Source organism: Protopterus annectens, chromosome 2.part2 (genome assembly GCF_019279795.1).
Source record: "Protopterus annectens isolate FY-2018-M chromosome 2.part2, PAN1.0, whole genome shotgun sequence".
NCBI classification, from domain to species: domain Eukaryota; kingdom Metazoa; phylum Chordata; order Ceratodontiformes; family Protopteridae; genus Protopterus; species Protopterus annectens.
Window position 1 is genome coordinate 344,560,777 of NC_056730.1, and position 17,313 is coordinate 344,578,089.

The 17,313-nt window shown below is 37.6% G+C and overlaps 1 protein-coding gene across 1 annotated transcript in view; it reads left to right on the forward strand.

The window, feature by feature from the left end:
- Positions 1-17,313, forward strand: part of COL19A1 (collagen type XIX alpha 1 chain) — a gene marked incomplete in the record, with an annotated part of 3,251,042 nt that overhangs the window by 870,978 nt on the left and 2,362,751 nt on the right. The window contains 1 exon segment of the mRNA XM_044063894.1: positions 3,191-3,244. Within this exon segment, the coding sequence (XP_043919829.1) occupies positions 3,191-3,244 (54 nt within the window).

The window sequence follows — 17,313 nt, forward strand, 5'->3', positions numbered from 1 at the left end:
ATTCATATCCTCCAATGTCTTCAGGAAGGCTGAGTGGTGTTCCTGAGATTGGGAGGGTGATCTGTAACATGCTACCAGTTGTATAGCAGTTTTGCCTACGGTTAGTTGCACCTGGATGGTCTCTGATGCTTCATGTGTTGCCACTAACCTGGAGGTGTGGGTGTCCTTGATGAATATGGACACTCCCCCTCCCTTTTTGGTTTGGCCCGAGTTTTGGGGCCGAAAAGCATGATACGAGGTATAGCCTGGTAGCACTGGGGTGCTCTCAGGAGCTTTGAACCAGGTTTTAGTTACTGCACAGACATCGATGTCCTCCATACTGAGGAGTGCTTCGAGAGCCTGCATCTTGAGATTTAGACTTCTGGTGTTGAGCAGCATTACCCTTAATTTTTTTCCATTTTTGTTTTCTAAGGAGGTGGGTTTGTCTTTTGAGCCTTGCCTAAAAAAGGCACTATGGGGGAGGCAAGAGCCTTAGCCAATATCCGGAAGCCCAGTAGCGACAGATGCAAGCCGGCCCTTGTGAAGCAGCGTGGCTTGTCCAGCATGTCATCCCAAGCAGACAGACATTGGATCCCCCTATAATGACACCAGTATTTGAGCCAATTATTAAAGCTGGTCAACTTGTCTTTGTATTGTGGCATCATTCTTGGTGAGGGCAAGATGCTGCTCAGGGTCAGGGTCATACCAGCCTGGGCTACATAATCAGAGAGCTCCTCTATGTCTCTTTTCATGTAGTCCAGGGAAGTACGTCTCAGGTCATTCACGCCGGCATGGACAATGACGGAGTCATATTTGTACTTGCTTTGGAGTGACCTGAGTGTGTGTGTTATGTGGCGGATCCTAGCTCCCGATAAGCAGCTCACCGTTACCCTCTCCTTGTTCATCTGTTTTTCATATGTGTATGTATATATATATATATATATATATATATATATATATATATATATATATATATATACATACATACATATGGGGTCTATATCATATGAGCGAATCACACAAATTGCGAACGCTCATAATATCGAACGTACTGGACCTCGAAGTGCTTTTTCTGAGATTGCCCTTTATTCACTGTAGTGTGATCTCGGAGTTGGAATATATATTTAGTGGGGGATGTGGGGGGCTAAATATCTTATCTGGGTTCACTTTTGCTGAATATGTTATACTTTTGGCATGGCTGAACCGTCTCTTCTTTCTGAGTTGGCATGCCAGAGCAGAATAAATGTCTTTATCCTATTCTTCACAATTTGCTGCATCTGAAAGGTCTTCATATATTCTCTGCACTATCTGGTTTCACAGGGCATGTAGGCAGAGTCTGCTTGGTCGAACTTACATAGCACTCTCACTTGATGAGTTATCTCATCCTGAAATATGTAGCATGGTTGAATCAAGTGATGGAGTTTTTGTTTCTCATCCGAACACACACTGTAACACCGTTTCCTTTAGTAAATGTATCTCTGGTTCACTCCTATGCTGGTATATCATATGGATCCTCATTATTTGTGCTGTGATAATGAAAGGTGTGCTATTACTGACAGCACTATTAGCTCATTATCAAGGAGAACATGCTTGGTTTCTTTGAGAATGACATGGATTAGTGTGTCTGCCACATGCATCTGGTTGCTTGCTTGGCTTGCATTTCACAAAGACAGTAATCCTTTGGTGGCTTTGCTACATATATTACAGATTCAAAGATGTCATGTGTTATGGCTTTTCAATGATGCTCTGGAGAGGCCTGTCATCAGATGCCACTACTATTGGCACTGCCATGCATATATTCATAGCATTTCTTACATCCATATATTATGACCAACATTTTTTTTAATATCTGGGCATATCATGATTGGGCATCTGTCAAAGAATGTGACCCATAAGCTACAACAATGCTATGACTAATTAACATATTTTTGCACCAGTACTGTGACTTATCTTTATCACAGTACTTAAGAGCTGGGTTCAGTGTAACACGCTTCTTCAGCATACAAAAGCTTTATTCTTATTCTCAATAGCATCCGATACCCCTTTTCAGCAATTTCTTCAGAGTCAAAGAAGACACTGACAGATTTAGATTAAACTTCCTAAGTACTACACAATTGCAAACAATCTTGGTAGTGTGGCCTTGAACGCTGGCGTGTCCATCTCTAACATTGTTTTTACATCCCTCAGTCTGTTTGATACTCACCTTACTTAGTATATCAGCCATAGTGTTAGTACTGTTCTCACATATTTGGCATGTTTTAACTTCAGTTTCATGACTGCAATGTAGAAATCTCTCTCTAGAAACTTCCTTCATCACCACTGACTTATACTATACTGACATGTCATCATTTCTGAATCTGATCACCAGTCATCTGAGGCATTCTACTGACTGAAAACTTTGGAGCCAAGGAGATATGAAAGAGCATCATGAGGAATTGTTATACTTTCATCTGTTTGTTAATTTGTCATAACCAATGATTGGAATTCAGTACTGTAAATAATTTGGCTCTTGGCATCATTTCCATAACTTTATTCACTACTGACCCTAGAAAGTATAGACCCATCTGCCTAACAATCCTTATTTAGAAAACCATGGAATGCATTATAACTGACCTGATAAACTATAGATGCTGCTCTTCTGTTGTTTTTCTTATCAATGTGCTTTCATTTCTGTTTCCCCAGCTATCATCCCCATAACATAGCTAGAAAATTCATGTAAATAGTTTGGCATAGTCTCAGATCGAAAAATTCTATCATACAGTGAAAAAGAAAAAATATTTAAACTTTCCAGAAGTTGTTTATGTGATTTCATGAAGAACTGTTATGCAGCTTCAAAATAAATGTGGCTGATAGTGTGAACCAGGGATTCCCTGACTTCACTGTACATCTGTTCCTGGGATGCAATGATATCAGAGTAGAGTTTTTTTACAATGAAAGTACAGGGGGGTCTTTTTATACAAAAGGAGTGTGGAAACAAAGCCACAAATGCAAAATAAAATATGTCAGTACACAGAAATGCCCTTCCTCACAATGTCTGAAATGATTAAGTGGCCTTCACAAGACCAGTTTATAAGCAAACATTCTTCCCTGTTGGAAAAGAAACAATTACAATTTAGTTGTGTTTTTGACTCAGTGCCCACTGTTATTTAAGTATATTCTTTACCAGTTCAATAAAACATAAGTAAACTGACCAATATATTATTTTTTTCAGGGTGAAAAGGGAGACCAAGGTGATGATGGCCATCAGGGGCCTGCAGGAGAAAAGGTAATTCAGGCTTAACTTAAGTATTTTTTTTTTCTTTTGCAACATGATATCCTATAATCATATAATTAACTACCTGAACTATCTTGTTATTGTATCAATGTTGTCTACTCACGTTTAGGATGGACATGCTTATGTACAATATGCTGTTTAGAGATGGGCTTTCGTGCAGTGCTCCTGGCTATAAATGATGCACGCCGTTAGAGATGGGCTCTCTTGCAGTGCTCCTGGCTATAAATGATGCACGCCGTTAGAGATAGGCTCTCGTGCAGTGCTCCTGGCTATAAATGATGCACGCCGTTAGAGATGGGCTCTCGTGCAGTGCTCCTGGCTATAAATGATGCACGCCATTAGAGATGGGCTCTCGTGCAGTGCTCCTGGCTATAAATGATGCACGCCGCGGGTGCTTCCTGTGAATGAAGAAGTAATCTGCATAAAGTTTGGCCATCATGAGGGGAATTTACTAAAATGTCATATCAGATTATATTTATTTACTTAGCTAGTTACTAACTTCTTCATTTACTTTAGGTAGTTATTTCTCACCACGCTGAGTGACTTGGTCTGAGTTCTCATTTCAGCCATGACCTGTGTCAAGGCAGAGAATTTTGTTAGTGTAATTTCCAAATGCTGGTAACATGGGAGAACAAGTTATACATCAGAATGAAAGAATAATTATTACGATAATAAATTGACAGAATCATTAGTACAACATTATGAAAGAATAAACAGTGAAATGAAAGCATTGTTAAGTGAAAACTAGACATAAAACTAATAAACCAAATATGACTTAGGATTGTTACACTCAGTGTAGGTTCACTGACAGGACACAGCTTGGAAGTGGATGATATGATAATAAGAAGGAGGCTGGCCACTTTCTGTATCCACTAAAACTGAATAACAATCCACTGGGTGAACCAGGTAAATGGGTAAAAAACACAGAGAAACACTGAAAACCCTTTACAAGAACAAACTACTGAGATGCCACAATAGGATTTAGGGCCTTCATTCTTTAATATTTTAAGCACTTCATCAGAATATAAACATTGCATCCACCATCTGTTTAAATTACTTCGAAGACATGACGTGCACTTTAAAAAAACACTCTCATCCAATAGCAACACTTAGGATCATAGAATCATAGAAGGTTACTAGGCTAATGTCCCTGGGGCCCTTACAAACTGAGACAAGAGTATATCCCCAAAAGGAAACCTCAGTCAGCAACTTTTGTCCCTGTCATTGAGGGACACAGATGGAATCTCTGGGACAAATTTGCGGTTTAACATCCACTCATCAAGGTTGTGCTTGAATAGGGTCAGCGAGGTACTCTGTTTGATGTGTATGGGATGTCTATTTCAGAGACAGGGCAGCCTCTAGGAGACAAACCTATCTCTCCAGCAGGTTTTGTTGATGTCCCATACAAGCGTGTGATGCATGAGGAGTTAGACTTACAGGTATGGAGCATCTCTAGTAGGGCAGGGTCTGAGATTGCCTTGTAGGCAAGACACAGATCACCTCTGAAAAATCTGTATGATACAAGTAGAGTGATAGTGATATTAGCCTGTCCACATAGGAATGATGTTGGAGGCCATGGATTCTCCCTGTGAGTTATTTCTGTGGCCTTTCCAGTTGGTGCAGATATTTGGAAAGGTACATACCAATCGGGGTGTTATACTCAATTATTCGTCTAATGAGGAAGGAATATAAACAGGTAATAACCTCCTTTTTTCTGGATGCAATCCCTTTACTTATGAGATGAACCAAGTAAAAGGCTTTTCTGACCACTGCCGCTACATGATGGTCGAATATGAGATTGTTATCAACCTGAGTATCCAGGTCTCTCACCACAAGTTGTGTGCTTAGGGGATTGTCGTGGATGTGGTAATCAGTAGGGGGCATATTTTTGCCAGATGGTGTGATGATACATTTTTTTGTTTTAAGCTTGAGGCCATGACTTTGGCAGCAGTCATTAGTTGCTGTGAGACCCTCTTGCAGTATGTTAACATCATTTGGGGAGTCAATGACAACACCCAACTTACAGTCATCCACAGACTTGGTCAGCCACAGGCCTTTTGTCTTTGTCTGGACCGCTGAGAAGTAGTTGACAATCAGTAGGGGTCCCAGGACAGATCCCTGGGGAACTCCACTAGTGACAGGTCTGCTATTGGAGGGGGAGTCACCTATTTTGACGTTTAGGGTCTTGTCAGTGAGCCAGTTGGCCACCCACCTGATGAGACAGGGATATATGCCAAGTTGTATTAGCTTCTCGATGATGCCTGAGTGGAGAATTGTGTCAAAGGCCTTGACCAATCAAGGTAAGCTGTATGTACTGACCTGCCCTCATCCAGGTCCTTGGTGACAGTCTCAAAGAAGTCAACCAGGTTCAGTAGGCAAGATCTGCACTTGACAAATCCGAACTGGGTGGGGCCAAGTGCTTGGAGATTGCCTATGTGCTTGTTTATGAGATCCATAATAATACACACCATGGCTTTACAGATCAGACTTGTCAAGCTAATGGGGAGATAAATACTTTTATCTATCTTACCCATAATGTAAAGAAAAAATCAATTAAATACTTAAAACTTATATAAGCTTGTTTTTTAATATATATTTGATATTTACAGATTCAGTTTGTCTGGGCTCCTTATCTACACTTAACAAAATATGCCATCTAACTTTCCTGCTTTAAAGAACGTTGATGAAACGTCGAACAAATACATGCTGGTCCACTGCTTCTAACACAAAGAAACAGAATTTTCTAAAGTTAATGCTGATTGATGTATGCTTTACCAAAGCATTAGTAAAATCCTTCTTTTTAATAGCTGCATAATGCTTGTATATTCTCTGTGATAACACCCTAAGAGTCTTTCCTACATAAAAACAGTTGCCGCTACAACAATTAGAGAGATAAACAACACCTGAAGTTTTAAAATTGTAATACTGGTTTACTACAATGTTCTTATTCAAATGCTGAAAAAATATACTGTGAGTCGCATTAATGTGCACTTTAAGAAGCGATAAGTACCTATCCGGCCAATACCTGTACTATGAAGGTTACCATTAAATTTTTACAATAACCATTTTAAATTGGAACCCTTTTATATATAAATTTAGGACAATCACTTAACTTCCACTATATCCTGGTTACTCAAAATAACTTTCCAATTAACTCTCAAAGTTTCTTGAGTTTCTTGAGAGTCTAGGCTAAGCGGAGCAGGAACAGCGTGACTTCCATTCCAGTCTACTGCATTGACTGCTTTTGCTTTTGAAATAAAACCGCTAAATAAAACAGGAATAAAGTTGTTACTTCTTGAATGAATAACTTCAGCCTTAATATTAGTTTATTTAGTGGATAATCCCTAGGTGCTGCAGCGTCCACGTTGCTGCCTCACAGCAAGAGGTTCTCTGGTTCGATCCTCGGCCGGGGTGCCTTCTGTGCGGAGTCTGCATGTCCTCCCTGTGGTCTAGTGGGTTTCCTCCAAGTGCTCCCGTTTCCTTCCACATCCCAAAGACATGCTGTAGGTGTATTGGACACTCTAAATTGGCCCTAGGTGTGAGTGTGTATATGTGTGCCTTTTGTGGAAGGTTGGGCACCAGGCTGGCAACTCGACACCATAAAACTCCACTACCGATCATGAGCAGACAGGTGATCTGCTGTGGTGACTCCTACCTGGGAAAAACCCAAAAGAAGAAGAAAATTTAGAGGATAATCCCTAATCACAAACATATTAACTAATGCGTCTACTTCCTTTAAAAAACACCGATCATCACTTATCAGCCTACTGAGTCTAATAGCCTGTCTCCTAAAAATATTCCACTTCATAAAACTGGGTTGTTGACTTTCATAATCTAAATAATTATTGGTTAGAATTTTCTTTCTATGCAATTTGCTCTCAAAACATCCCCACTGCACATCCATTCTTATACTGACATCCAAAAAGTTAACACTTTCACCAAATCACTTATTGTAAAGGAAAGCCAACCAATGCTTTCATTCATGCTTAGAAAAGAAACAGATGCATCACAATTACTTGTCCAAATAACAAAATAGTATGTGATAGAAAAGAAGCCAACAAGTAAATCCAAAAAATGGAATGGAGTCCACTGGTAAGTATATACCAACGCAGAATGGTAAAAACAGTCCTTTATTAGAATAAAAATGATTATCAGTATTCACCAACGTAAAATAATAAGTGCTTTTGTTTCCAATTATACAATTCAGGAGACTTTATCAAAACCATCTAGTTAAAATAACATTATGAATTTTGTTGAAGAAATTCTTTGTAGAGCTAAATGGTATTATCAAGTCAAGCCAAATCTTAATAGCCGTGTTAGCATATATAAATCTTCTGAATAAATTGTAAATATTATTTATATAATTTAAGTTTGTTTTGTTATATTATATTGAATATTAACAGTCAGTATGTGCCACATCCTATTATTTTGTTCACTTAATAAACAATTTTTAATTATCTTATTTTCGTTTATTTATATTCATTGATAAAGTCTCCTTTATTGCACACACACACACACACACACACACACACACACACACACACACACACACACACACACACTCACACACACACACACACACACACACACACACACACACACACACACACACACACACACACACACACACACACACACACACCAATATTAATGGTATAGTTTGATCTAAAAAATCTTTCAATGCTGGATATAAAATGACCTTGACCTGTAGCAATTAGTAGCAATTAGTTCACCACTAAGGACAATACAGTAAAATTTTTAATTTTCAACTTATTTTTCAAAGTTAGCTGGACTAAGATTAACATCTTCCCTTCCAGAATTCTCTGTTAAAACATATACATTTAATCAGTTATAATAATAATAATGTCTGACATACATATGTATCTCTTTCCTTTCCAGCAGGACCTACTGTTGATGAATTGTTAGCACACGCTTCTGTACAAATAAGTATGATCGTCAAATGACATAAAATTCTTTACAAAACTCCAGTTAGCTATGCTGTCATATGTTACACATGCAATGGACTACTCTCCCAGCACAGATGGCACCACCTCATATCAACACATGACTCACAGTATATTTTTTCAACATTTTAATAAGAACATTATAGCGAACCGGTATTATAATTGTAAAATGGCAGGTGTTATTTATTTCACTAATTGCTGTAGCTGCAACACTTTTTATGTAAGAAAGACTGTTAGGATGTTATTACAGAGAATATATGATATAGCAGTATCCAGCTATTAAAAAGAAGGATTTTATTAAAACTTTGGCAAAGCATACAGCTATCTGCACCAACTTTAGAAAATTCTGTTTCCTTTTGTTCAAAGCAGTGGACCAAAGTTTATTTGTTCAAAGTTTCAGCAATGTCCTGGAAAGCAGGGAAGTTAAATAGCAGATTTTGTTAAGAGATGATAAGGAGCCTGGACTAAATGCATCTGTAAATATCAAATGTATATTAAAAAGCAAACTTATTTAAGTTCTAAGTATTTAATTGATTCTTACTTTAAATTATAGATCAGTTAGATAATGTATTTATGAAATAAGTGTCCCTATTGGATGAGGGCATTTTTAAAAGTGTTTATCTTGTATTTTCAGTTATTTTAATGGATGTTGAATGTAATGTTTTATTCTGATGAAGTTCTTAAACTATTAAAGAACAAAAGTGCTAACTTCCCTTGTGGCATATTGACAGTTTGTTCCTGTAACGGGTTTTCAGTGTTTATTCTATGTATCCAGGCGACAAAATGGAAAGACAGAGCAGCAAAGACACTTAGGTTGGGATCCAGAGCCTACTACTTGGGAGGAAGACAAATGGTATAGGAACTGTGGTGAGGGGTAGACTTTAGAAGACAGTGAGAATGCCATCAGACTTAGTTACAGACTCAAGACAATTAGACTCTATTGTAAGGATAGGACACTAATCGTAATCTTAGCCTATGCCCCACAGCAGGGCTGTGATATTGAGGAAAAAAGTGTATTCAGACAGCAGCTGCAGGACAAGCTAGATAAAGCAGAACATGAACTGGTGGTGATAATAGGTGCTCTGAATGTATATATTGGGTTCAGACAGAACAAAATATGATGACTGCCTGGATGGGACAAAAGGGATATGGAAGAAGAAACCATTCTGGACTTCTGTCTCGCAAATGTCTTGATGTTGGCTGGCACATGGCCAGCAAGAGACACAGTTGCATGTTGACATACATGAGTGACCAGCATGCAAGTCAGGTAGAGTTGTTCCTAGTAAGGAAAGGGCAGGGGGGTAGAATCAGTGATTGCAAAGTCATCCCCAATGAAACACTCCACTCAAAGCATAAACCGTTGGTTGCCACAATAAGCTGCAAACAGAAGTAAGAGAAGGGTCTCAGGTCAACAGAGACTAAGCTGAAGACCTGGAAGCTGACTGGAGAGAAAGCACAAGAGTTCAAGGAAATACTCAGGGGTCTAGCACCTCTTGAAGAAGAGCAAATAGGTGGAGTTGAAGAAGAATGGCAGCTCCTCAAAACAGCATGTATGACAACTATAGAGCAAATATGGAGCTGAGCCACGTATGGAAATAAGCTACATAAGAAAAACTGGTGGGGCAATGCTGAAGTCCAGGAAGTCATCAAAAGAAAGAGGGAGTGCAGGAAAAAGCAGGAGATAAAAACAATGGACTACTGGCTTGCTAACAGGAGTTGCAACAGCAGTGAAGAAAAGGAAGACATCAGAGGTACTCTACCAACTTCTGGAAAGGGACTCAGTAGACGGCACAAAGAAACTCTATCAAATTGCAAGGCAAAGACAGAAAGATAGAGAAGATAGTCAGAAACCTTTTGTAAGGGATGGCAGTGATAACCTGATCACCAGTCCACAATCCATCAAAGGCAGATGGAAGGAGTTCTTCCAGCAACTTCTGACTGAAGAAAACCCCATAGAGGATGTATTGCTCCAGTCACAGCTTATGATGAAAGAAGAACAGCACTAAGGAAAACTAAGCCAGGGAAAGCAGCAGGCTCAGATGAGTTCACAGCAGATGTGCTCAAGATGTCTGCTGAGATAAGGGATAGATGGCTGTTGAGGAAAGAGGATGTTCACCAAAGACATGGATGGTTGGATTGTGTGAGAGACCTGTATGACAGAAGGTAGGAGAGTGGCACTGAATAAAGAGAAATGGTGACAGTTGGCATGGCATCCTGATCCCATGCAGAAAAAAGGGAACAGGGGGGTTTGTGATGATGCTGATGATGAGGACTCCTAATCACTGCAGAAATGAAGTAGAATAAACAGAAAAAATGAACAGGTAAATAGAACATCATAGAACTAGAAGAAAACAGCCCTGAAATAACATGATGGCATTATATGGGTAAAATATGAACTAATATGATGGCATTTAGTTTTCAGACTATTCTTCTTCTTCTTCCTTCTGCTTTTCCTGGTTAGGGGTCACTACAGCAGATCACCTGTCCACTCATGATTGGCAGTGGAGTTTTATGGTGTTTGGTTGCCAGCCCGGCACCCAACTTTTCACAGAAGGCACACACACAGACTCATGCCTAGGGCCAATTTAAAGTGTCCAATCCACCTACAGCATGTCTTTGTGATGTGGGAGGAAACCAGAGCACCCAGAGGAAACCCATGCGACCACAGGAAGGACATGCAGGCTCCACACAGAAGGCACCCAAGCTGAGGATCAAACCAGAGAACCTCTTGCTGTGAGGCAACAACGCTAACTGCTGCACCACTGCGGCCGCCCTTAGTTTTCAGACTATAAAATTCTAAAAAGATTAATTTGTAGTCTTGGACAGAAGAGCACATTAGTTTTTCCACTTTTAGATGTTACATTTTAATTCCTTCTGCATTGAGTACATATATCTGCATTATAAAAAGCACAATGTAGTATACTCGTTGACTCAAACAAACACCTTTCCAAAGTCAATGAGCAGGCCTTCTGTGATGATATGGGCTAGTGCCAGCATAGCTAGCAGGAGTTTTGTAAAGAATGATATCCTTTGAATAATAAAATAATGTGTATAAGATGCTGTGTTACAAATGTATTGGAACTGTATGGCATTTGAATATCAAACTGATTTGTACAGATGCTTATGTTACAAATGTATTAGAACTGTATGGCATTGAAATATTAAAGTGAGTTGTACAGATGTCAAACTAGCAATTAGCTATCACCTAATTCTCATGTGTAGCAAGGAGTTAGAGGATGGTAAACCTCTGGAGGAAATGCTTGCTATGATGATGGTGCCCTGGCAGGGAAAAGGGTCTGATAATTGTTCTGATGTGGCAGCATATCTGAACCCATCAAACAGGGGAAAAAAATTGTTCATAGCACTCTTGTCTTGCTTGAAGGTGGGCTCGCTTATGACCTCTGAGATGGGAATGCTGAGCACTTCCCATTGCCTGGTTCCCTTGACCAGCAGGAAGAATGAATGGATCATCAGTATGAATGTCAAGTAGTCACTGATTAAGTAAAACAGATGAAGGGGTAGGATATCAAAAAGATCATCTCCATAAAGATAGTAAGACTGTATCATTTATACCATACTCATTATATTTTAATCATAACAACAAATATTATGCTGTATTAATATTCTGCAGATCATCTTGCATTAAGTTTTCAAAATTATAAAGATGAATAGCTTTAAAACAATTTTTAGGGACAGTTATCAGACAATGCCAACATTTTTTCAAAGTAAAAACACATGTATTCATTATATTTAAGGCACACAAAGAATTATTCAGCCTCTGTAAAAATATTTGCATTGACCAAGGCTTAAAGATTTATACACTGACTTACCACTACTTATTGACAGTATATCATGTTCAAGTTGGTGTGTTCCATGTCACATGTACTGTAAAGCCACTATTATAGGATGCCATATTCTCTTTGTGCAAGCAAAAAACTTAATTACTAGTATTTCTACATTTTAAAAAATGATCCAAGTAATACAATGAGAAATTATGTAACTATTTCTCTGCCTTTACAAATATTCTTGAGAGCTAAGGGTCATACACCATAACGGAATAGTTAGCAGTAAATGGGAAGAGAGCATATATTTCCCAACATTACCCAAAAAAGGATGCTTTTGTTCTCATTTATGTTAGCAAATGAACATAAAAATAAGAAAAATCAAGTACTGAAAATGACATTTGACTGTAGTTATCATGTGGGTATATAATTCAAATATGGTGCAGTGTTGCAAAAAACTGTTTTCTACATTTAAATTTTACAGTGGAGTCAAATTCATGTGTGAGAGTGCATGTGTGTGTGTGTGTGTGTGTGTGTGTGTGTGTGTGTGTGTGTGTGTGTGTGTGTGTGTGTGTGTGTGTGTCTGTCTGTCTTCCTTCTATTTGTTTATGAGGTTTTGAAGTGACAACATGTTAAACTTATATGTTCTGGTACACTAGCTTTATCAACTCATCAACATTATGTTAAGATGCTAAACTTTTTATAATTAGAACCATTATAAAGTAGAAACAATGACACCCAAAAGTAAACATAGCATAACTCTATAGGATGCATTCTTAAGGCAACCTAACAAAAGGGCCTCAGATGATGAGAATGGTAGCCATATTGAGTAATCTGAGTCATTTATTACACCATTAGTCAGAGAAAGTAAACTAAGCTGCAATGTTTGTAATGGCATGAGGGTATAACGCTAAGGTATCTTAACAGTTAAACAGGATAACTAGATTCTCACCAAGCAACCAAACATAAAATACATGTTCCATATTCTTGTTTTTGCAGAATAACATTATCAGTCATCTCATTACATACAGACTTGTTAGATTTCAGGAGCAAAGAGGCAAGACATTTAAATTGCTATATTCATTTGTGTTCTTTTACATCTACTTGTGTTATAATATCATTTTCATTTGGCTTTACTTAGTAATAGACTCAATTTATTTAATGTATTTGTAAAGCTGCTGTCCAAGAAATTAGTTTGACCCTACAGTTGACTCACTTTAATGAGTTTTAGAAATCTAAGTGACAGCCCATTGTATGAATTATGAAAAAGGATGCTTAAGATAAAATATCTAGTTATATTGTAAGATGAGTTCTTGTTCTCTTTATGTATAATATGCCAAGATATATTTTAAGAAAAAAAATTAAAATAAATGTTTAGAAGAAGCACTTGGATGAAGAATATGAACTGAGAATTATTCCCTGAAAGTGACAATGGCCACAGCAGGTTAATACAAAATGAAAAGGTGTTAGTGGAAGTGGATTACTGATTTATTTCAACATTTCTTACAGACTATAATCATGCTACAGAACATGAAAACAGTCGCTGTTTCTCCCTGCTTATTGATGAGCAGAAAGTATATTCTACATAGAATTTATAAATGTGTTTGATGTGAAACAATCATGTCTTTATTTATTTTTGACTTTATATTTTATCCTTATAAATGTATTTATTTTTAAATAGGTAATTAGATTTGCCAGTGGACAATTTCAGCTACAATCTGGGTATACATAGGACTCACTCTTAGACTCTGAGTGCATATGTGTGTGTGTGTGTGTGTGTGTGTGTGTGTGTGTGTGTGTGTGTGTGTGTGTGTGGTTGTGTATGAACATGTATTTGCCTGTGTATTTTGGTATCTGTGTGCTTGTTTTATTGACTATATAAACACCTCTCAAAAGTCTATAAAGATGGCTACTTCATCTGGCAGGAAAATTCCCTCTGTGAATGCATGTTGCAAAGAGATTTGTGTTCCAAGTGCATCAGTGTGTGTGTGTATATATATATATATATATATAAATATATATATATATATATATATATATATATATATATATATATATATAAATATATATAGTTTTTTTTTTTTTTTTTTGCAGGTTTACACTGAAAACCTTGAAACTGCATTGGTCGACTGGCATATAGTCAGCTTGCATTTTTCAAGACGGCAGAATGTCGAATCCAAATTGAATGAGTACACTAAGGTGAATGGATAGTGTAATTTGAGCATTTGAGTTCGACATTGTGCAGGGGGATCAGACTTCAGTGAGGAAAAGGGAATTAGACCATTTCTTCACTGTAGTATGATTTAGCATGATGTAGAATTGGTATATTTAATGTGCAGGGGTTATGGGGTAGGCACAACTCCTCATATGGTACAGGGGGTGTAGCCCCACTGCAAAATAGTATAATTAATGTAGCATTGACTGTACAGTTTAACTGTATGTTAATGGGCATAGCAGGAGGTGAGTGACATCACCTCCTGCTATGTCGAATACATTGAACAACGGTTGCTGATGTATTCATTTTCACTTTGGTTTACTTTTCAGCATTCTGTATTCCACATTTTGGGTCGATATTCTAAATGGCTGACCGAAACGCATTTGAAATGCCAACAGTAAACCATATTTGTATATATATATATATATATATATATATATATATATATATATATATATATATATATATCTGCAGAATATTTTGTCACTTTGACTTTTAGATGATCATAGTGACTTTTTTACCATGTGATTGTGGTGTAGTAGTGATCAATGGATATGCTCTTTCCCCACTGTGGTGTGATCTTGGAGTTGGTATATATAAGCAGTGGGGGGTGAGGGACATTTAAGTGTCTTTCCCCCAGCAAAAACATTTTTTTTATGTTTTTTTACCATTTGTGGATCAATGTCATTTTCAACCATTTGAGTTTGAGCATTTCTTGAGTAATGTTTAGTCTGTTTTGATGAGTTCTTAGACTCCCATCTATATCTATATCTATGGTTACATCAATATCTATGTCTATACCTATATATCTATATCTATGGCTACATCAATATCTATGTATATATCTATATCTATATCAATATCTATATCTATATATCTATATATATGGCTACATCAATATCTATGTCTTTATCTATATCTATATCTATATCAATATCTATATCTTTATCTATATATCTATATCTATGGCTACATCAATATCTATGTCTATATATATATATATATATATATCTATGGCTACATCAATATCTATGTCTATATATATATCTATATATGTATATCTATGGCTACATCAATATCTATGTCTATATATATATATCTATATCTATATCTATATATCTATATTGATGTTTACATGAATATCAATGTCTATATCTATGTGTGTATCTACAGCTATTTCTATATCTATGTGTATGTGTGTATGTTGAGGGGGCTGCAATTCACCCTGTCAAGTAGCTTGCCAAGAGAGTTTACAGCAGTGGACATTGATTGGAAACAATCTTTGTTGAGTGCAAGGTGGTTCAAAACTGTAAGCATGATTTTATTTTAATGCCAAAACTTTTTGATATACTAGAAGTTTAAATTTAAGGAATGGTAGTGCAAGTGAAAGTGTCTGCAGGTTAGGGTTAGAGGAAGGACTAGGGAAAGAGATACATTTAGAGTTGTATGTGTGTGTGTGTGTGTGTGTGTGTGTGTGTGTGTGTGTGTGTGTGTGTGCATGTGAAGTGTGTGCCACTTTCTGGTTTAGAGGCAGTGTTAGGGAAATGGGTATTTATAAGGTAAGGTGTATGGTTGGGGTCATGGTCATGGGGTCATGGGAAGGGTTAAGATTAGGGTTAGCACACATCAGTAAAGTGGTGCAGGGGCAAATCCCATAACCTTGCCCCTGTTCCTAACCTCAGATCTACACATTATCTTACAAAAAACACTTTCCTTAAAATTATCACTATTTAGACAAAGCATGACTAATGTTAGTGATTGTTTTTTTTTTAACTACGTGTTTTCCTTTAGCAATCAGTTGAAGTTATATTTATTTATTTTTCTAAGTATGTATTTGATAAGCCAGCATACATGTTCTGTGTTCTGATGCTTTTGCACTTTGATATGGCATAATGCACATTCACACACACAAACTCGCACACATTTAAATATAAAGATAGACAAGTAAAGGGATAGATGTTCATCTGTAGTTAATTGGCTAATAGCTTTCATATAGTACCTGCATTCTTTTTTCAGAAATTCAAGATTTACATATTAATGGCAGTTATTTGCCCTCATTGTGCTCCCATGATCACGGTGATTCAATAACAGCTATTCATTTTAAGGCTGTGAGATTACACATATCTGCCAAATGACTTGAGACTTGTTATGACTGGTGGTCAGTGTTTAAATATTTTTTTCGTAGTTCTTTCTGAAAGCTATAAAGATATCATAAAAGATGATGTGATGGTTAACTGCTACAGACTGCCCTAAACAACACATATATGAATGGGAATGGTAAGAGGCAGTAACAAGACTAATATATGAAAGACAACGGTAAGAGGCAGTAACAAGACGAATATAAGAATGAGAATGGCAAGAGGCAGTAAGGAAGTATAAACTTTCTGTTCTCGAGTGCTAGATATGTCTCAAAAGTGGAAGTTTATAATGATTTGGGAGTTTATGTAGAAAAGATCATGCCTGGGATTCAGAGAACTAGGCTTTGGCCACATACACTGTCTACCAGTCAAGTATACTCAATTGATGAAAATCTGATTTTTCACACTGTGGAAGACCTCATCATCAGCTAATTTCCATATCTCTGAATCACTCCTTATTACTGCCCATGCAAACATGCACTTATTTCCTACAGTGGCTCATGCATTGCATTGGCAGAGACACACATACACACACCTCAATCAGACTCCCAGATAAATTCACACACACACCCCCACACACACACACCCACACACACACACACACACACACACACACACGCACACCACACCACACACATACACACACACTATGTTGCAAACACACACACACACCATCTCTAGACACACACACACACACACACACACACACACACACACACACACACACACACACACACACACACACACACACACACACACAGATTCAAAGATATTTCCACATTTACATGGACATCTGCTCAATATCGCACCCCCAATACACACTCTCAATCAGACTCCCAGATAAATTCACACACACACACCCACAGACACACACACCCACACACACACACACACACACACACACACACACACACACACACACATACACACACACACACACACACACACACACACACACACA